Source organism: Pezoporus occidentalis, unplaced genomic scaffold (assembly GCF_034315485.1).
Source record: "Pezoporus occidentalis ecotype Australia unplaced genomic scaffold, CSIRO_AGI_Poc_V1 ctg86, whole genome shotgun sequence".
Lineage (NCBI taxonomy): Eukaryota > Metazoa > Chordata > Aves > Psittaciformes > Psittacidae > Pezoporus > Pezoporus occidentalis.
This window is the reverse complement of record NW_026916220.1, coordinates 7,823,269-7,845,022: the sequence shown is the minus strand read 5'-3', so window position 1 is coordinate 7,845,022 and position 21,754 is coordinate 7,823,269. Positions and strand designations below refer to the sequence as shown.

The 21,754-nt window shown below is 42.3% G+C and overlaps 1 protein-coding gene across 1 annotated transcript; it reads right to left on the bottom strand.

The window, feature by feature from the left end:
• Positions 1-1,027: 1,027 nt before the first annotated feature.
• TUSC1 (tumor suppressor candidate 1) lies at positions 1,028-1,646 on the bottom strand. Its single transcript, XM_062604520.1, has one exon. The coding sequence runs from the start codon at positions 1,620-1,622 to the stop codon at positions 1,047-1,049; it is 576 nt and encodes a 191-aa protein (XP_062460504.1). The 5' UTR covers positions 1,623-1,646; the 3' UTR covers positions 1,028-1,046.
• Positions 1,647-21,754: the final 20,108 nt, after the last annotated feature.

The window sequence follows — 21,754 nt, the reverse complement described above, 5'->3', positions numbered from 1 at the left end:
ATTGTATGGAGGATCGACCCTTTTCAGAAGGTGCATTACCAAAGATACTTAGAAAAGATGGGGTTTCACCTTTTCATGTTAACTTTGAGCTGTTGGCTACTAAGGCTTTAGGGAAGCAATCCCAAACTTGATAGCATCAGACAGCTTTTAAGCGCTACAAAACCAACTGATGCCTCAGTTCTTTATAACAGTTGCTTTCAAACAGATTTTCTAAAGACAGGTCTGAAAAAATACTAGGTAATTTGCTTTTAAATAGCAGATTTTCTCAAGGAAGAAAGGTAAAAAAAACCCAACAAACTCCTCTGATTTTGAAGAAGTGCATTACAAAGGCCTGATATGTATTTCATCTACAGCTTCAAAATAAATCCATGTTAAAAATCACACATAAAACAGTTGGTATGTCATAATTTTATTTTTTTATATGAAAGTGTGAAATCCAAACCAATATTCATGGGATAGTGAACAAAGCCCATCATAAAAGATACAAATGCTGTTTTGCAGTAAACATCCAGGCAACTGAGAGAACAGCTCAAATCACCAACTTTTACTGGGGTGCCAAAGCAGCTTCTGAGGTTCCTTAGCATAGACTACTAAAAATCAGCCAGAGCCATCTTTTGATAGTCTCCATGGTTACTGAGGTCTGCTCAAAGAGAACAAAGGTGATCCATAGCTGGTCCCCAAAGGATGCACAGTTCAACGCTATGAGGTGACACGAGACCAACTGTTCTTTTCACCGTGGCTGTTCTCCATGTCAACTGCTGCCTCGAGGCATACGATGGCAGGCCTCTTCCCAGCATCAGTTTTCCAACAAACCCTGCTTCCCCCTGATCCCGGTTAATGCTTCCCGCTCACACACCTGCGACAGGGATTTAGAAACACCCAGCCAACTCCCCTCCCACCCTTCCTTGGGAGGAGCCCGCCCGTGGCCGGCGGCAGTGCAAGAGTGCCGCCCAGCTCCACCCAAGGTCCATCGCTAACGAGGCCGAGCGGACCAGGAGCGCGGCTCGCCGGAAGAGCGCGGTAGCCACGCCTTCTCCCGAGGCCAGCTACAAGAGCGACACCGGGGTCTTCTCCTCTAGCGGCTGCTGGGGGGGATACGGCGGCTGTTCGTCTTCTTCCCCCTCCAGCAGCTCATCCAGCTCGCTGTCGTCGAATCCCGAGGCCTCCGACCCGCAAGAGGTCCGGCAGCGCCGCAGGTGCTGCAAGGCCCTGCGGTGCCTCTCCTGCAACTTCCCCAGCTGGGCGCGCAGGGATTCCGCTTCCTCTACCGGGGCCGCGGGCTTGTCGGGGCCGTCGGGGCCCAGCAGGGTCTGTCGGAAAAGGCTGCGGTTCTCGCGGCGCAGGCGGCGGTTCTCCAGGCGCAGCCGCGCGTTATCCTGACGGAGCCGCGCGTTCTGCGTCTCTTGCTCCGCCCGCTGCCAGAGCGCCTCGCTGTAGCTAGCTGCCAGGTCCGCGTACCGCTCCGCCAGCTGCTGCAGAGAGCCCCGCGACTGGCCCCGCCAGCCCTCCTGGCGGCTGCCTTGCCCGCCTGAGCCCTCCGCGCCACCGCCGAGCCCCGGCCGGCCCCGCCGCGCCGAGACGGTACAGCTCCAGCGCCCCTCAGCAACGCGCATGCGCCTCATCCTGCTTCCCTCGCGCCGCCGCTGCCGCCGTAAGGGAAGGGAGGTGCCGGCACCGCCTTATGCAAAGCCAGGGGCGGGTCTTCGGGCAGCGGAGGTGGCCGGGGGCCAGGGCTCGGGGGGTGGAACGGCCGGCGCGGCGCCATTTTGGGGGCGGTGTCATTTCGGGCGTGGCGCACCTCCTGCCCCAAAGGGGCGAGTACCGCTCGTCGAGCCTGGGCCCGGGTCCGGAAGCCGATGAGCGCCTCCTGGGTCATAACTTGTGCTGCTCCGGCCTGCTTCCTAACCGTGACTGATGGATTTGGGCAGTCGCCTCTCAGAACACCCCACTCCACCCAGATGCCCGCCTGACAAGGTGGGTTTCGCTGGTTGGCATAGTTGCGAAGTCCTTCAGTGTTAATGTGGGCTTCCTTTTTATTGTTACTTATCGTGGTGGCTGCTACACAGAAGAAGGTCGATGTTAGCCCTGAAAGAGATAGACTTACAGTTAATAAATGATAACCAGAAATGATACTTACAGTACAAAGTGTTCATGTTGCCTTGATCTTTATGCTGACATAACAGTGGGGTTCAGCATGGGATGAGGAACTTAAGCATCTATGTTTACTCTAGTCCGTGCATCACCATTAAAGATAAAATGTGGGCTTCTGCCAGGAATTAGATTTGACGTAAAAAATAGCAACATGGGAGTGCACCAGAAGTTTGATAACAGTCCTGGAAATAATGTAGGAAAATGCAGGTCAATCTGTGTCTCTTTTTGAGCTTGAGGGGAAGGAATATCTTTGGAGAGAGCACCTGCGGTCTTGGAGTATCAAGAGGAACATTTCCTTTCCTAGTGGAGAATATTTGGAAAGAGTCCCCTTACAGCTTGATTTCACCTCCCAGCTTTAGTTTTCAGTGCAATGGAACTAAGTAAAGCTTAGTTTAAAGAAAAAAACCAAATCTGGTTAGGCAGAAGGAGGGCCACTGCTGTCATACTGAGGGAAAGTCTGTAACAACAGAATCACAGAACCATAGAATGGTTGAGATTGGAAGGGACCTTAAGGATCATCTAGTTCAACCCCCCTGCCATGGGCAGGGACACTTCCCACTAGATTGAGTTTCTCAAAACCCCATCCAGCCTGAACATTGCTGGAGATGGGCAGCCACATGTTAGACGCAGTTCTGACAGGTTTGCTGCTGATGCTTTTAATCGGCCTTCGTGTTTTATGCAACTAGGAGGAGATGCAGTCAGTGTTCTGAGCTTAAAAAAGATACGTGTTGTTAAAGCTTCTAATCTTACCAGTTACTTACTTGTAACACTTTGTAAATTAGCCCAGATAGAAGACACAGCATGTCTCAAGAGTCTGTACACTGAATCCAAGAGTGAATAGGGAGGCTTTATCCTTACCCCTTTTCAGCAATGTAAAGCAGAAATGCTGTTGTCAAGAGCAATGGGATTGTACCTATAACCTACTGTCACTGTGGAGTAAATTAGATCAGAACTCTCTGTAACCAGAGATTTGCAGTGCAGTGTTGCGAAGAGGAATAGGGTTTGGAAGCTGATTTACTTACACTTTTGCCAACCTGCCTTAGGCATTGTCCTTGACTGTTGATAGTGTTGAGGAAAAGGGCACATTAGAAGTTGTCTTGTCATTCTTGGAAGAAGAGATGTTTCGGGAATTATATAAACCCACCCATTCACACAGCCTAAGTATGGATGTGTGACCTCGGAGGGTATTTACTGCTTAACTATACTGCTGATCTTTGCCTGTTAAATGTAGACCTGCAACGTGAGCTGCTGCTTTCTTATACTTTGAGTAAATCTTTGAGTTTATTACTTTCATACATTGAAAAATCTTATAAAGTACATACCAAGCTATTGTTCTTGTTACTGCTAACATCACTTTCAAAACCATCACTGGGCGTACCTTAAGACCACCAAATAGACTTACTAGTTGGTACCAGCATTTCTTGCTCATACTTGACAGCATAAATATAACCTTAATGAAATAATTACTAAACTAGTAAGAATAAGTAATATTGGTGGCATTTATTTATTGTCCTGCTATGGGTAGCAATATTAAATGCCATCAAACACCAGCATCTTTGATAGCACTGTTTAATCCTATTGATGTGTTGTCATGAGAAGAACTAAGTATATATAAGGGAAGCTTGACATACCCATTTCAATTAGAATTTATGTTGTCGTGATAAAAGAATGGTCCCCCAAAATACTGTGGACTAGGATAAAGAAGCTGAGTTCAGAGCTGTGCATATGTTAGTGGAGAAGAAAGAGAATGGTGCATTAAGGATAACATACTAGTTGACTGTAAGAACTTCAGCATGCAGCAGACAGCCCATCAGCTCTGGTTCCTGAACAAAGCCTTATAACCTAAAATAAAAGCACTGGTTAGACTTAGAAATACAGGCAGTGGGTTGCTTGTGCTTTCTCCAAAGGTCCCCATGTGTGTTGTGTGTACATGTGGGCTTTTGTTTTTAAGATGAAAATGGAATTCTGTATTCTGGGACTAAGAAACATCACATTAAAAGAAAAAGCTTTCTGATATGTAGGTCAGCCCTAAACCTTTTTTTAGGGTGAAACATAAACATTTTGGCCTTTGAACCAGTAATAAGGCCTGTGAATTGCATAGGAATAATAATAACTTAGTTGATTCACCAGATGTGATAATGCAGCTAAGGATAATAGTCAAAAATTAACCTCTTAATTAAGGGTAGTTGTTGAAGTCCCAGTTAAAAGGATGGGAAAATGAAGTTTAAAATTGCACATTGAAAATTAGAGCAAGACTTCTGGACAGCTGAAATAGTGAATCAACTAATACATGTCTTGCATTTTTGTATGGCAAATCATCTGTAAGCCATGCTATAAAAAAAGTGTTATAAATTCAGAGTATGGAAAATACAGATGTTAAAAAAAAAGTATAAAAAAGTGATAGCAATGTTTTCAGTGAAAAATTTGTTCTCTAGGGGCAACTGTTGCAAGAAATATTAGTCATCGCTGGTTTCCAGCAGAATCTTGGAAAATATATCTTGAGATCTGGTATGATTTCTCTGAAATTGGAATTAAAGTTTGAGGGAGTATGATCTTGGTGTTTTTGTCTCACAGGAGTACTTCTCGTTTCCATGCAGTCCAGCAGATACATCCCAAAAGACTTCCTGGTTAAGAATCTGGTGTTTCTGTAGATTAAACTGGCAGGTGCAACACACAACTGATGCTCAAAGAAAAGTGATTGAGCAAAATAGAAAAACAAGATAGAAATATGTCAGGAGGTTATGCTTAAGCCTTCAACCAGCCCATTGTCATTTTGAAGAAAAACTGCAAAGCTGGCAGCAGCAGATTCTGTAATTGCAAGAAAATTAAAGTTCTTTCCACTTAGTGATAATCAGATTATACCTTGAAATCTGTAAGAGATTATGTATCTTTAGCCATTTTGTTAAACATAGATTATATGATGGTGCATATTAAAATGGGAAGAAAAATGATTACTCCAGAAATGGCCTATGGTAAAACAAAATTTTCCAGTATATACTCAATTGACACAAAGTAATGTGAGATGATGTTTACCTTGGCCACGTGCTCAAGAAAGAAGGGGTTTGTACCAACAGACAGAAAACTTGAGTTTATACATAAATATTGGTACTAAAGCCTCATTTGACAATCAAGAGCTTCTTCAGAAAAGAAATTTATGTACACTGTGACAATATATAAAATATACCTGTATTGCATCATTAGTTTTCTCCCAGCTGGAAAAATTTTCTAGACCCTGCTATTTTTCTTGTTCCATTCAAAATGGTAGATACAAGATAGAAAAGCTGTCAACTGTAAAACTGGAAGGTCCATAGGAGAGTGCAGGTGGTGTCTACATCCAGGTTCACCAGGGGGTTTCTCGGTTGTGTGGGAAGGGAGCTTCCTCTTGAAAGTGGTAGAGGAGCCAACAAGGAGGGATGTGATGCTTGACCTCATGCTCACCAGCGGGGGGGGGGCTGGTTGGGAGTGTGACACTCCAAGGCAGCCTTGGCTGCAGTGATCACAAGATGTTGGAGTTCGAGATCTTCAGTGCAGTGAGAAGGGCACGCAGCAGGGTCATTGCCCCGGACTTCAAGAGAACAGACTTTGGCCTCTTCAGGAACCTGCTCAGTAAGGTTCCATGGAATAAAGAGAGCAGAGCAGCCCACGACTGCTGGTTGATATTCAAGGATCACCTCGTCCAAGCTCAGGAGCAGTGCGTCCCAACTAGAAGGAAATGGGGCAGGAAAGCCAGGAGGCCTTCATGGATAAATGAGGAACTGCTGAGAAAACTTAGGAGGTAAAAAGAAGCTTGTAGAAGGTGGAAGCAAGGACAGGTGGCCTGGGAAGAATACAGGGACATTGTCTAGGAAGCTAGGGATCATGTCAAAAAGGCTGAGGCCCAGTTAGAATTGAATCTGGCCAGGGATGTCAAGGATAACAGGAAAGGCTTCTATAGGTATGTTTCTAACAAAAAGCAGGCTAGGGATAATGTGGGATCTCTCTGGAAGCTATCAGGAGAGCTGGCTACCCTGAATTTGGAGAAGGCTGAGGTTCTCAATGACTTCTTTGCCCCAGTCTTCACGAGCAAGTGCTCTAGCCACACCACTCAAGTCTTGGAAGGCAGATACAAGCACTGAGAATGAAGACCTTCTGCCCAGTGGAGGAGAGGATCAGGTTCAAGATCATCTTAGGAACCTGAATGTGCGCAAGTCCATGGGACCTGATGAAATCCATCTGTGAGTCCTGAAGGAGCTGGTGAATGAAGTTCCTAAGCCAGGGCCCATCACATTTGAAAAATCATGGCTGTCAGATGAAGTTCCCGATGACTGGAAGAAGGATAACCCCGATTTTCAAGAAGGGGAAAATGGAAACCCAGGGAACTACAAACTAGTCAGTCTCACCTCTGTGCCTGGCAGGATCATGGAGCAGATTCTCCTAGAAACCATGCTAGGGCACATGAAAAACAAGGTAGTTGATGAGAGCCAACATGGCTTCACTACAGGGAAATTCTTTCTGACCAGTTAGGTGGCCTTCTGTGATGGGGCTACAGAACTGATGGGTAGGGGCAAAGCAGTTGATGTCATTTACCTGGACTGAGTGCAAAGCATTCAACACTCTCCCGCATGACATCCTTGTCTCTGAATTGGAGAGACATAAATTTGGTGGGTAAAGAACTGGCTGGATGGCCGCATGCAAAGAGTTGCGGTCAACAGCTCATTGTCCAGCTGGAGACCAGTAATGAGTGGTGTCCCTCAGGGATCAGTGTGGGGACCAGTCCTGCTCAACATCTTTGTCAGCAACATGGACAGTGGGATTGAGTGAGCACTCAGCAACTTTGCCAATGACACTAAGGTATGTGATTAAGTTGATACGCTGGAGGGAACGGATGCCATCCAGATGGACATTGACATGCCTGAGAGTTGGGCCAATGCCAACCTCATGCAAAGTGCAAGGTCCTGCACCTGGATGGGGGCAATCCCAGACACAGCTACAGGTTGGGCAGAGAAGAGATTCAGAGCAGCCCCACAGAGAGGGACTTGGTACTTTCGGACAGTGAGAAACTTAACATGAGCTGGAAGTGTGTCGCTCACAGCCCAGAAAGCCAACTATATCCTGAGCTGCATCAAAAGGAGCATGACCAGCAGGTCGAAGGTGGTGTTCCTGCCCCTCTACTCTGCTCTCATGAGACCTCACTTGGATTTTGTATGTAGTTCTGGTGTCTTCAACATAAAAAGAGCATGGAACTGTTGGATCATGTCCAGAAGAGGGCCACGAGGATGATAAGGGGGCTGGAGTGCCTCATGTACAAAGGCAGGCTAAGAAAGTTGGGGCTGTTCAGCCTGGAGAAGAGAAGGCTGTATGGAGACCTCATAGCAGCCTTCCAGTATCTGAAGGGAGCCTACAAGGATGCCAGAGAGAAACTTCGTCAGAGGCTGTAGCAGTAGGACAAAGGGTAACGGGTTAAAACTTAAACAGGGGAAGTTTAGATTGGATTTAAGGAAGAAGCTCTTTACTGTTAGGGTGGTGAGGCCCTGGAACAGGTTGCTGGAAGAACTGATAAATGCTCCATCCCTGACAGTGTTTAAGGCCAGGCTGGACAGAGCCTTGGGCAGCATGGCCTAGTGTGAGGCATCCCTGCCCATGGCATTGGGGCTGGTACTAGATGATCTTAAGGTCCTTTCCAACCCAAACCGTTCTATGATTCTATTGTACTGCTAGCAATTTACTTATATAATAGAAGTGGGGCACAGTGGTAAATAGGGAATAACACAGTAGCTTTTCCCTTTGCATTCAGAAATGGGCAGAATGAGAATTTTAAAATCAGTATGTCTAATCCAGGAAGTCCGTTTCTGTTTGCACTGAGCTGACAGAAATGATATCTGAAACACACATTGTATAAGTTTGCTTGCTTGGGGCAGACCTTAATTTAGAAACACTACTTTTGCCTAGCGCAGAGAAGGATGGGTAGAAAACAGTATAGTAACAGCAAAAGTCAAAATAGTGTCTTTTAAATGGTTGCTGCATGCTAAGAATGCAAAACTTCTATCTGTAGTACTGTTCTTCCTTTATTTTACAGACAAGCATAGAAGAACAAAGATTATCTCAAAAAAAAACAAACCCTGTTCATAATGTAAACAATTGTTATTTGGTTTGTCTTCCCATTCTCTAAACTGCAGCTTGGATAGTCTTGATGATTGCTAAGGCAGCAAAATTTTAAGGCCTGCATAATTGATTGCCAGAATGCCTCTGCTCCAAGGCCTCTCACCTGCAGACTCATAAAATACCATGGGATTAAGGCCTAATTATCTTTCACAACTGATTGTAATAATGTAATCTATTGATACTGGCAAGCAACTGCCTTTAAGAAGAGAATGACTGGCTATTGTAGTCTCTTCTCTTTAAGCTGAAAATAATAGAGGTTTTCTGTTATTCACAAAGCTGGCAGAAAGTTCAACCTCACCTGCTTTCAAGCAGTTCAGAATTAATCGAGCATATTAGTATCATAGCAAGCACCACTGTATTGTCTGCTAGCTCTGGAGGTGCCTTTATTGTGTTTTCCTGCATAGTCAGGTAATTCACCTATTGAAATTAATAAAGGAAATAAAATACCATGAGCTAAGTTTGAAAGAAAGAGGGTACTGTGGAACCAAAAGAAGTGATAATTAAAAGGGAAGTTCCAAAGATACAAGCCATTTCTACTGAAATGCATTGGGTGTGGTGTTATCTGCCTGCCTTTGTGACTTTGAACATCACAGTTGCCTGTGTGTCACATGAAAATAGGGTTGGATAGATCTCCTTTCTGTGAGATTTTTACATAAAGCATTTGTCCTTTAAACTAGCTAAATCCATCTGGTTTAAAATTCTAAAAATGCTGCTTTTGGCTTGCAGAGGTTGCTAGCATAACAGTAGTATTCAGAAATCTCACTATGGGGACACTGTCATGCTTGGGTTTTTATTGGCATCAGTATTTAATACCACAAACACAAAGCTGGGAAGCAAACTCTATTAAAGACTACCTTGTGGGAGGACAGTAACTCCTTTATAGTTAAAAAAAAAAAAATCAGAAAAAAGTAGAGAATATTAATACTCATCATAGACTGTGTAAACTTTGAGATATGGAATTGAGACCTATAACCTCTATTACGGATTATAATTTTTTTAAGAACTTGTCTGTGCATTGCCATCTTGCTTGGTGTTTCAAGCTCCTGTGTGCAATAGGAATCAGTCTCAGCATTTACTTGAATTTGCACTTAGCAGAAAGGGATTTTCTTTCTCAGTTCCCACTTAATTCAGAATCACTGAGAGTTAAGAAACTCCTACAGGAGCTGACCAAAAACAGGAGGCTGTTCTCAGTGTTGAGCAAAACAACAAGATTAATTCAGATGATACCAAAGAACTACATTTTTTTTTTAAATAGCCCTTATTTTAAAGCCTGGAAGGAAGTAAAAATTTTCTCCATATTTAAATTATTAAATGCTTAGCAGCTAAATTAAAGAATTATAACTCAGCAAGACAGATACACTGAGCAGTCCAAATGAAAAAAATATTTACAATCACTGCAATAGAGAATCAGGAAATTACAAGAATTAAGCAGCCTGACTTCTCAAAAGCAAAATTTTGTTTTATTGATCTTTTAGAAACTATTTATTTTGGCAGTATTTAGTTGTTGGTGTACTGAATTTTAAAACTTTTAAAATGTCCTGTCCCTGAAATGAATCACAGGCTGTTAGTTTTCTATAATGTGAGAAGAAAAAAATATCTTGGGGCACAAACTAAGATATAGAAAACAGATGGATTACAAGCTCAGTTTTCATCGTGTCTAAAGGTTAACAACAAGATGCCTCAGAATTCCTTATTAGGTCTTGTGTTTGATGCATTTATTGATCTGCAAAGGTCATCAAAGAATGATATAGCAGTATTTGTGATGGCATGGTTATGAAGCTGTTCTCCAGTTATGTGGTACTAACCACTCTCTGAGACTGGTCCAAATTCATGGTCATCCAATCCTCATCAGTTGCTGTGTTTTGTAATCATAAATACATGTGCCTATATAATATAAACTCTGATAGTGAAAATATTGGCAGAAAAATGATACAAAACCATGTAAATAATTCAGTGAGAAAGCTGCATAATTGTTGTATTACCTGTGTCCATGAAGAAGGTAGAGAATAATGTTTATTTCTTCATTGCCTGAGTTTAGTGATCTGATTGCTACACGTTTTGCTTAATCTTAGATATAGCAAAATTAGGAAATTAGTCCAGAATTAGATGGGAAGAGGTATTACCATGTGTATATAGAGAAAGGTTATACTGAAATAGCACAAGGCAGGATTTATTGAGAAACAGGATAGTCTACAAGAAAGAAACCCCTTGATCCTGATCATTTATGGACAGAAAACCCACCAGATCTATAGAACTGCTAACCAATCAGGTAATTGTTTTGGTAATCCAAGTATTGATTGCCCATATCTCACAGATATTCTGTTGAATAAAGCTTTATTTTACAGATAAGTTGTACTCTGGTCTCTCTTGGAGCAAATGGGTCATGCATAACCAAAAATTTCATTTGGTGCCTGTTTCATTTTCTTATTGTACTGTCCTGCACTCCTCAAGTCTTCCAGTTTACCTACTGATTCTCTCATTATTAAATCCTTATTGAGGAATTTATCTTAATTGTTTTAAGAACTGGAAGTTCCATCTTCCTATGATGTGTCAGGCAGTGGAAGAGAGGTAGCTAACTCACCACTTTCATCTGTAGGAGCAAGCTGCAGAAGTATGGGGTGAGTACTTTAAATCTTTAAGGAAATGTTTCTACTACCACCTGAAAATGTAAATAACTCTGAAAACATACTGCCTTTCCTCAAAGATTTCCAGTTTAAGATGGATTTCTTAATAGAGGATTCTCTTCTGAGATACGTGGTCTATGTATGAGTTGGGAAGGTCATTAACTTGAAATATTCCTGGCATGCACTGAATTGTATGCTTGTTTTGACAGAATCAACAGTTGAAAACTGGATTTCAAATTTATTAAAATTCTGTCTAAATTTCTCACAATATTGTATGTTTTCCATGAATTCTTAGCTACCTCATGTCTAGGTATGAACTCTAATTTGTAAAGATTACATATTTTTGTATTAACCCAGGGATTGAATTGGCATAAAACATAAACATGATTGGCATAAAGCAAGAGTTCTCTCCAGACCACCCTTAAAAGGAAGCATGTTGGTGCCCTACAGAAAAGGCTATTATTCTATTTTTCTTCTCATTTAAGAAAATAAAGTGATAGTATTGAATCTGTATAATTCATGGCCAGTAAATTATTCCCAGTTTGGTCATTTATTATGAGTAACCAGAAATTTTGATTAATACTCTTGGATGTCTCTATACAAACACCCATAGCATGGGGAACAACCAAGAGGAATTAGAGATGTGTTCACGTCTATGGGGATATGATATAAAAGGTATCACAGAAACATGGTGGGATGGCTCCTGTATCTGGGGTGTTGGAGTGGAAGCTTACAGGCTCTTCAGAAGAGAGAGGCCTTGCAGACGAGGCTGGGGAGTTGCTATTTATATTAGGGATAAGCTGGAGAGTATGGAACTCTGCCTGGGGACAGGTGATCAGTCAACAGAGAGTTTGTGGGTCAGGGTTAAAGGGAGAACAGCTATGGGGGACATTACTGTGGGGATGTGTTACAGACCGCCTGATCAAGAGGGCTCTGTGGTTGAAGCACTCTATAAACATAGAGAAACAGCCTCATGCTCGCAGGCCCTTGTCCTCATGGGTGACTTCAACCACCCTGGTATCTGTTGGAGGGTTGGTATGGCATGGCAGAAGCAATCCAGGAGGTTCCTTGATTGTATGGAAGACAACTTCCTTCTGCAAGTAATAGAGGAGCCGACAAGGAGAGGTGCCATGCTTGACCTTGTGCTCAACAGGGAAGGGCTGGTTGGAAATGTGACACTCCAGGGCACCCTTGGTTGTAGCGATCATGAGACGGTCGAGTTTGAAATTCTCAAAACTGAAGAGCATGCAGCAAGCTCACTGCCCTGGACTTCAAGAGGGCAGATTTTGGCCCCTTCAGAAACCTGCTTAGTAAGGTTCCATTGGATATAGCCCTAGGGGGCAGAGGGGCCCAAGACTGTAGGCTGGTATTCAAGGTTCACCTGCTACAAGCTCAGGAGTGTTACGTCTCTACTAGAAGTGCAGCAGGAGGCCAGGAGACCTCCTTGGATGGATAAGGAGCTGCTGAGGAAAATTCAAGGGAAAAAGAGGCTTATAAAAGGTGGAAGCAAGGACAGGCAGCCTGGGAAGAATACAGGGATGTTGTCCGGGAAGCTAGGGACCAGGTTAGGAAAGCTAAGGCCCAGTTAGAATTAAACTTGGCTAGGGGTGTGAAAGGTAACAGGAAGCGATTCTGTAGGTACATTGCAAATAAAACAGACTAGGGCCCTCTCTGGAAGCTATCAGGAGAACTAGCTACCCTGGATTTGGAGAAGGCTGAGGTTTTCAGTGACCTCTTTGCCTCAGTCTTCATTGGCAAATGCTCTGACCACTTGTCGTGGTTTAAGTCCAGTCAGCAGCAGCTCGCACAGTCCCCTACCTTCCTCCCCCCGCTCATGGAGGGATGGGGAGGATAATCAAAAGTATTTAACTCCCGCGGGTTGAGATAAGAACAGTCCAGTAACTAAGGTATAACACAAACCACTACTGCTACCCCCAGTTATAATAATGATAAGGAAAATAACAAGGGAAGAGAATACAACCGCTCACCACTCACTGACAGATACCCAGCCCGACCAAGCTGTGATCTAGCCCTTCTGGGTACCTGCTCAAAGTTTGTATAGCGGGCATGATGTGCTGTGATATGGAATGCCTCTTTGTTTACTTTAGGTCAGGTGTCCTGTCTTTACTTCCTCCCAGCTTCCCCTCCTCCCTGGCAGAGCATGAGACTCAGAAAGTCCTTGGTCAGAGTAAACATTACTAAGCAGCAACTAAAAACATCGGTGTTATCAGCGCTGTTCCGAGGCTGAAAGTCAAAAACACAGCTGCACCAGCTACTAAGGAGAAAAATGACTGCTACTACTGAACCCAGGACACTACTCCGCCCAGGTCTTGGAAGGCACATGGACTGTGAGAAGGAAGACTCTCGGCCCACTCTAGGAGAGGATCTGGTTCAAGACCATCTTAAGAACAGGAACGAGCACAAGTCCATGGGACCTGATGAAATCCATCCGCGGGTCCTGAAGGAGATGGTGATTGAAGTTGCTAAGCCACTATCCATCATATTTGAAGAATCATGGCAGTCAGGTGAAGTTCCAGACAACTGGAAAAAGGGTAGTATAACCCCCATTTTCAAGAAGGGGAAAATGGATGACCCAGGGAACTACAGTCAGTCTCACCTCTGTGCCTGATAAAATTGTGGAGTAGATTCCCCTGAAAGGCATGCTAATGCACATGAAAAACAACAAGGTGCTTGGCGACAGCCAGCATGGCTTCACTAAGGAGTAATCCTGCCTGACCAGTTAGGTGGCCTTCTATGGTGGGGCTACAGAACTGATGGACAGGGGTAGAGCTGTTGACGTCATCTACCTGGACTTGTGCAAAGCATTCAACACTGTCCCGCATGTCCTTGGCTCTAAATTGGAAACACATAAATTTGGTGGGTGGACACTCGGTGGATAAAGAACTGGCTGGATGGCTGCACGCAAAGAGTTGTGGTCAATGGCTGAATGTCCAGCTGGAGACCAGGAACCAGTGGTAGCCCTCAGGGATCAGTGTTGGGGCTGGTCTTGTTCAACATCTTTGTTGACGACATGGACAGTGGGATTGAGTGCGCTCTCAGCAAGTTTGCTGATGACAACAAGCTGTGTGGTTTGGTTGATATGCTGGAGAGAAGGAATGAATAGTTAGGGTTGGAAAGGACCTTAAGGTCATCCAGTTCCAACCCCCCTGCCATGGGCAGGGACACCTCACACTAAACCATGTCACCCAAGACTCCATACAACCTGGCCTTCAACACTGCCAGGGATGGAGCTTTTACTTCTTTGGACAACCTATTCCAGTGCCTCACCACCCTCACAGTAAAAAACTTCTTCCTTGTATCTAACCTAAACTTCCCCTGTTTAGGTTTGAACCCATTACCCCTTGTCCCGTCCCTACTGTGCAGGTGAATCTTAAATGTGTCCAATGTTGAGTCCACACCTTAGGATAATTGCAGGTATGCTGTTCTAAAATACCGCGTATCCTGATTTTGGGGTTTTTACTGCTTTGTTAATGCTTGAGGAAACAAAAAGTGAGTGAACAGGTTACTTCATCTGTATGTGTGTATGAGAGACAGGGAGAGGTCTAGCATCACTAAGCGTGATGATGCCTAGATCACGTTTCAGTTGTAGAACAGTAGTAAATTTGCAAACAAATAAAAAACATTGAGATGTCGTGTTGAAATTTTATTTGAAAGCACTGATCTATAATAAAAATGTCAAAAAATGTCTACATCTTAAGCAGTGTTGTTGCTGTGGTAGTCTAAAGATACAAGCAAGGCAAAGTTTATAAGGAAAGGAAATACATTTTTTTTTGGACTGATTTATGTGGAAAATGTGAAATTTGGGGCAAATAGGTATTATTTTTAGTCATACACAACAGAGCAACAATAAATACAACAACCAGGTGCAGTGGGAATAATTCATGGTTCACTCATGGTCTTTAGTGTGAGAGCTAATAAGAAAGAGATAAGATGGGCAAGAGATGTAAATTCTTCTAAGTTAAACAATTAGAAACCCTGTTTCAGGAAATGCTGATGCCCAACCTAAATCAGAAAATTGTGTAAGTATATTGTTAACTTTAAGAGCATGTTTGATTTGCCTCAGTGGAACACATAGTTAAGTACTTGCTCAGCTAAAAATGCCTTTTCAAGTTACAGCCTAAAAGATTTATAGAGGCTGAACCGAAGATGACACCTACTTTAAAGAAGACCTTTGCTTTCTGCATGCAAGAGCTGAGGGGGGTGGGAAAGTGAATTTCTGGCCCGTCAGGAATCCTTATACTTAAAACATGACATTCAGGACATCTTGAAAAACAACCAGGAAAAAAAAAAAATAAAGTCATTGAAATAAGCAGGCCCCAGAAGGTGGTTTCTCATAAAATGTCCTGATGTCTGCACTTGTGCAATGAAAGAGTAGGAGAGGAGTGAAAAGAAACAGTGACTCATCCAGATTGGTAGGATTTAATGTTAAGTAATCAAATAAAATCTCTGGTAGCCTCACTTTCTGTTGTTCTTAAAATGAATCACCAGCTTATTTTTAAAATGGCATGTACCGTTCCTGGTACTCTAAAGAGAATGTGGCATCAGGAAAAAGTTTCAAGAAACTTTTCAGAAAATGCTTTTTTTTCCAGCATCATCTGCAACAAGTAACACAGTATTTCAGTTTGGACCTTGCAGTTCATAGCTGAAAACAAGTAGAACAGCTAGCAGTAGCTGCTTCAAGAACAAAAGAACTGAAAGGAGCATCTTTCATAAGTTCTTTAATAGAAATATAAACCTTCAGTATCACAGTCATAAAGATATGATTGAATTAGAAAGAAGTAAAACTGTCTGAAAATCTAGTGACCCTAATCCTTAATAAACTCCTGAGATGAATTTTATACTCAAATGTGTGGGAATTTCTGTCAAGAAACAACCTCTGAGTTCCAGAAGCATACTCTAGAAATCGCATCAAAGTGGGTTATTTAACACAGGTGACAGGATGTCAGGAGATGTATCTCCTTTGACTATAGAGGAAGTCTCCAGGCAATTTTATCTTGCAGTACTGTTAAATTTTCAGACGGCTGAAGTTGGGAGAGATTAATGTGTTCTTATCATATATGGGGAGGATGTCTGATGTCTGTCGTGAGCTCAGAGGGAAGGCTGTCTAGGTGGAGGTTGGTGAGGGGGTTGTATAAAACTGCTGAAGTAATATTAACACAAACTTTCAGTGGCTGAGGCACCTTTTCTTGAACTGAAAACTAGGAGAAATTGTTATGATAATTTGCACTAATGTTTTGTTCCTGTTTCTGCCTCGGCAAAGCAGGTAAAGCTCTGGGTTGTCTTTGTTTTTCATCATTAAATAATATCAAAGTACAATGGCTTCAGACATGTAGGCTGATCCAGTGCTGCTAGTTTCATGAGCAAGGCCAGCAGCATTTATCATTCACTCTGTTGAAACTGAAAACTCTGAAGAAGGAAACTAATTTAATTTATCTAAAAAGTGCAATTCATTTACATAGTACTATACGAATTAAAGTAATACAGGACAAGGAGTATGTTTTTTATTTCTGTGTGGATAATGCATTAACTTCTGTAGGAAAAAAAAAGTCATTTGAAAGGAAAAGAACAAAAAAGCAAAGAAGATAAATTAACACTGAAAAGGCTGAAAATACTTTCTATTCATTCTTCTAGGGACAGAATGCTCTTACTAATAGTTTTCAAATACGCCATCATAAAATTAATGTGCCTTTAAAAAATCGTATGTCTAGATGTTGAAAATGACTTCACATACAAAACTGTAGTATTTCAATGTTTTAGAAGTCTAATTTTTGCTTTTTTATTAAATCTCTCTGCAATCACCATATGCCAAGAGCTATTTTTCGCTTCCCTCTGAGAAGCTTTCACCATCAAAAGTAGACATTAAAAAGAAGTGCAGGTGAATAACAGTAATACATATACAGGATGAAATCATCAAAAGAAGGCACACACCATGCTAGAACATGATCAGACAGACAGTGATGCAGTCCTAGCTCAACAGGAGGCTCAAACCACAGTGGGAATAACTAACAAAATCAGCCCTTAATTCTCAGATTCGTTCTTCCGAAAATTGGTCAGTCGTGGGCTGTTGTGCCACTGTCATTGTCTGCTCACAGTGAAACTACATTAATTTTCCATTTCCTCACTGTGCAGAAAAGACAGTCTGAACAGGACACTGATTTTTGCTGCATTTTGTCCGTCTCCAAAAATCTCTTTGTATTCCTGTTCCAGGAATCAGGAAAAGATTTGCTGTTACACAGGTCTCTAGTAAAGACAGAGAGGGGAAGAAAGAAGGAGAGAGATAGAAAACAGAGCAGGGGAGAGAGATGGGGGGAGAGAGAGAAAGTTAGCAAAGAGAGAAGGGGGAGGAACAAGAAGGAGTGAAAGGGAAAGGGAAAGAAAGGGAAGAGGAAGGGGAAGGGGAGGGAGGGGAAGAAAGAAGGAAGTGGGGAGGGAGAGGAAATAAATGGACAAAGGAAGGAAGGAAGGAAAAGGAAGGAAGGAGGAGGAAGGAAGGAAAAGGAAGGAAGGAAGGAGAAGGAAGGAAGGAAAAGAGAGGGAGGGAGGGAGGGCGGGAGGGAGGGAAAAGGAAGACATCCCTAGTGGTGAAAATAAATCATATAACATTGTCTTGCCCATGGTAGCAAAACAGGTTAACGGAAGTCTATATGGAGTATAGCAGAGACTAGTTTAGCAACATGCCATGGGAAGCCAAGTATGCAGTTACACTCCTTTCCTGAAAAGAAACAAACTAATTTTTCGGATGAAGGAGCACCACATTGTTGCAAGGCACAGTTAGTTCAGTTGGTTAGTTCAATTACTTGGTTCAGCAATACTAAACTTCATTAAAACTGTCAGGAGTTCAGGCAGGGTAGTGCCACTCATGGCTCTGGGGAACACAATGCAATGAGGGTATCTTGATTTTAGAAAGAGGGACAGATACAATATTTTAACCTGGCAATACTTTTTAGGCATCCTTATTTTCATCCTTTTTTTTTCCTACTCATTTTGTGATTCTGCCCTACTTTTTTATTTACAGCTGCTTTTTACACATTTTTTTTAAATGTGTGGGTGGTGTCAGGCGGTAGGCACTACTACAGCTGTAGACAATACAGGCAGGCATCAGCAGCTATGTGAGAATTCCTTTCTGCAATGTTGTTTCCTTGGTTGATTAGAGCCTAGTTTTTAGCTGTGGAGGGGTGCTTTTAAGAAGCTTGCAAATTTAAAATAATCAAAGTAGGCCGAGTGGAATCTGATGGGAGGGAAAGACAGAAGTAAGTAGATGTGGATGAGAAATGTGGATGTCTTAGCAACTGTTGTATACTTCATTGCAGTGTATAAATCATACTATCATTATAGTGTTCAACAAATGCTTTCTCAACATGTAATTGTGTTATTACACATCCTTGTGCATGCCTCTGTTCTCAAGGTGCCAGACAAGTTGCTGCTTTGGATTCTAAAGGCATGTATCAGCAGTTCCTTGAAAATGTGCAAATTTTTACTGAAAATTTATCCAGACCTCACAGATGAGTAATGCAGTGCAGGGTTTTTCCGTATTTATAACATTGTGTATTCCACGTATTTCTGTGGGATGCAGTCTTTAAGAAAGATGACTGTACTGACTGCCAGGTATATGCAGTGGGAAAATTAGAGCTTTAAGCTCCCTTCAGTGTTATGTGTTCATCAAGAGCTCTGTAGTATCACACATACAGCAGTCTTTTTCCTGCAAGACAGTGAGAACCTCCTGTTGGGGTGAGCTGACTGATACAGTACACATCCAAGTTTTTGTTTCCTTTGCTTTTTTTGTAATTTAATACAAGAAATTGTGAGGGCTTATCCGCCTGACCTGCAAACCTCTGTTTAAAGCATTTTGGTGGAAAACAGCTGGGTGTCTGGTACAGTGTTACTAATGGATAGATGCCATGTAGAAAAGAGACTAGAATGCTCTTCGTGTAATTCTGGAAGAATACACAAAATGGGGACATAATTACATCCGGTGTTCGTTCTGTGTCTTGCTGCTCTTACCGCAGCCATTGTAAATTCTATGCACAGAGCATGAGCAGCTATCTTCAATAAAGATCAAACTGTCTGTGCTGATTCTTCTACAGAGTACCATGATACAGGCTACAGACTGATTTTTCCAGACTATAGTACATTGAGCATTACCCCAATAAGAATTCAGATCTAGTAGATTTCCTCCAGCTTGCCCTGGATATGGAATTAATTTCATTCATTTCATATGTTTGTCAAAACAGAGAGGAAAAAGAGGAATTTGTTCTATTTGGGGAAAGCCTTTATAAGGAAAAACTGACATTATTGTGCATGTTCATGATGAGCATTGCCATAGTATTCATACCACAGACTCTTGGCTGGTTACATAACTGTGGATAATGGCAAATATTAGCCCCTTGGTCCATAACAACATATATTTAAGTGGCATGAGTTCCATATGTCTTGTTCGCAAAGAAGTTTTCATATGCAAAAATAAAACCCAAAACAAACAAACAAAAAAAAACAGTATATAACAGCTGCAGTTATTTGGCTGAGCTGTTTTCCTTGCAGTACCCTGATCCCACCATTTTGATGGAACCACCTGTCATACAACTAACAGTAAAGCACTTTATAACCTCTGCTGATTTTACTCTCATTTAAGTTAATGGCCTGCTCTGAATAGATGCTCTAGCATTGCAGCTCCCAGTGATGTCACTATGAACGGTGGGTGCTCAAAACCTCTTCAGACTGGGATATGAATCCTAATTTGCGGTTTGTGTCTTAGCGTGATGTTGTCAAGCTTGTTGGCATGGATGGTTTTGACACAGTCTCTTTTCCTTTCATTGACAATAAGTGCCTATCTGTGCTTCATAGCTTTAGGTTAAAAGCGCTCCACTGCAGAGACTGTCTTGATTTTTGAGCCCTGCACAATGCTAGTAATGTTGTCAGCTTTTTAATAGTAAACTAGAAAGATAACCCTTTTACAGCTTCCTATAAGCATGGCAGAACTTCTTAATCATGCCACAGCAGCAGACATCAGCTAAAGTGATGCTTTGCAAAGAAGCAGAAATAGTCACCAAACTACTTTACAAGACAGATCTAAACCAGGGAGGAGGCAAGGGACATCCATACTGACTCCAGTCTCTATTTACCTCTAGCAAGATGATCATAGAAGCAAGTCTGGGACAAATGGAAGTACCTGCATGGATGTTTTCTGATTATGGTTTGAAGAGATCAGAAATCTTGATAGAACAAACTAGACAGTGCTCTGGAATATGGGAATTTAGTGAGATTAACACAACATTTGTGACTTTTCCAGGGTATCATTCAATACTCTTTTGATGTATCTGGTTTAAAACCCAGATGTTAGCAGTGGCTCAGCTTTAAATTTGAACTCACACTTGATCTGCTGGTCCTTGTGATTCCCATTTTGGCTCTTCTCTTATAATCTACAAAAGCCTGTATCTATCCGAAAAGATTCTTTTGCTTAATTTCTCTGCCTTTAAATTGCACAGACAGCTTTCAGTTTTAAACAGAGTTTGGTGCTAGAGCTTCTCAGAGATTTGGTGGCTGAAGGCAGTAGTGATGCTTTCCCAAATGCTAAACCAAAGAAGACAATCCAAATATAATGGAGCAATACAAACCCAGACCACAGTCTTTCAGGTGAACTGAACATAACCGTAGAAAGCCAAAAAAGAGAAGCTGAATTTGAAAGACTTAATCTTAAATACAGCCAGACAGATGTGCATATTGCAGTGGGGCAGTGAGGTCAGTTCTCACCAAAAATTTAAAAACCTCAATAAAATCTTTCTTAGTTCCCTCCTGTGTTAGATGCACATGGTGCAAATGCCAGAACCAAGTTCAGCATCACAGCACTTTCTGGACAGTGGCAGTAAAACATCACTTGTTGACTCAAAAAACAGTGTTCCCTAAAAAAAAAAAAAGAAGAAAATAAAACCATATCTTTCCACAAAACTGCAGTGAGACACTTTGAGATTATTCTGGATCTGTACAAGAGATCACGAACATGATACAATGATGACTCCACAGCTCCTCCTGATTTACTGTCATCAGCAAACTCACTTAATATACGTTTGATTCTTGTGTCCAGGTCATTTACAAAACCATTAAAGAGCACTGGCCTTAAATTTGAACACAGCAAAGGCTCTGAAACCTACTGAACTGCAGACAGCCCCAGCCTGCTGGAAAGAGAGACTTGAAACTTCATGTAATCTGAGGCACTGAGCATCTCTGACACTGCTGGTAATTGATCTACCAACTAATAAAATGTTCAACAGATATGCACACTAGCAGCACTGTTATTTTCTGTGGCCAGCCTTTGAGATGCCTGTCCAGTTTGGAGACAGGATCATACACTGACACATGCTACTTCCTCAGAGAGTTTCTCTAAAATGAGATAAATAATGTACCCATGAAATGTCCCTTTGTCATTTAAGTACTCATTTGAAGCACAGCAGGTGGATGCTTAAAGGGTGTGCAGCCTGAATTATCTGTTCCTTACAGGAAGGTCCCCAGGCAAGATCCCAGTGCCATGTGGATGTATCTGCCCACACATCTCTCCTGCGCATATCTGCCCAGGTGTGGCAGACATGACACCTTCTTTCTCAAGAGGTCCCTGGAAGTCAGACAGAGTAACCAGGGAATTTCAAGCAGCCCCAGTTAACATTATGTGGGCTGCTAAATCCAGCACCATTGTCAGCAGAAGTCTTCTTGTCTAAGTCTACAAAATTAAGCCAGGTGACCTGTGGAAGTGGTATAATGGGTCTCACTCCTACCCAGAGACAATGCAGAATGGTTCTCTTCAGCAGAAGTAAGTTATTTAATAGCAG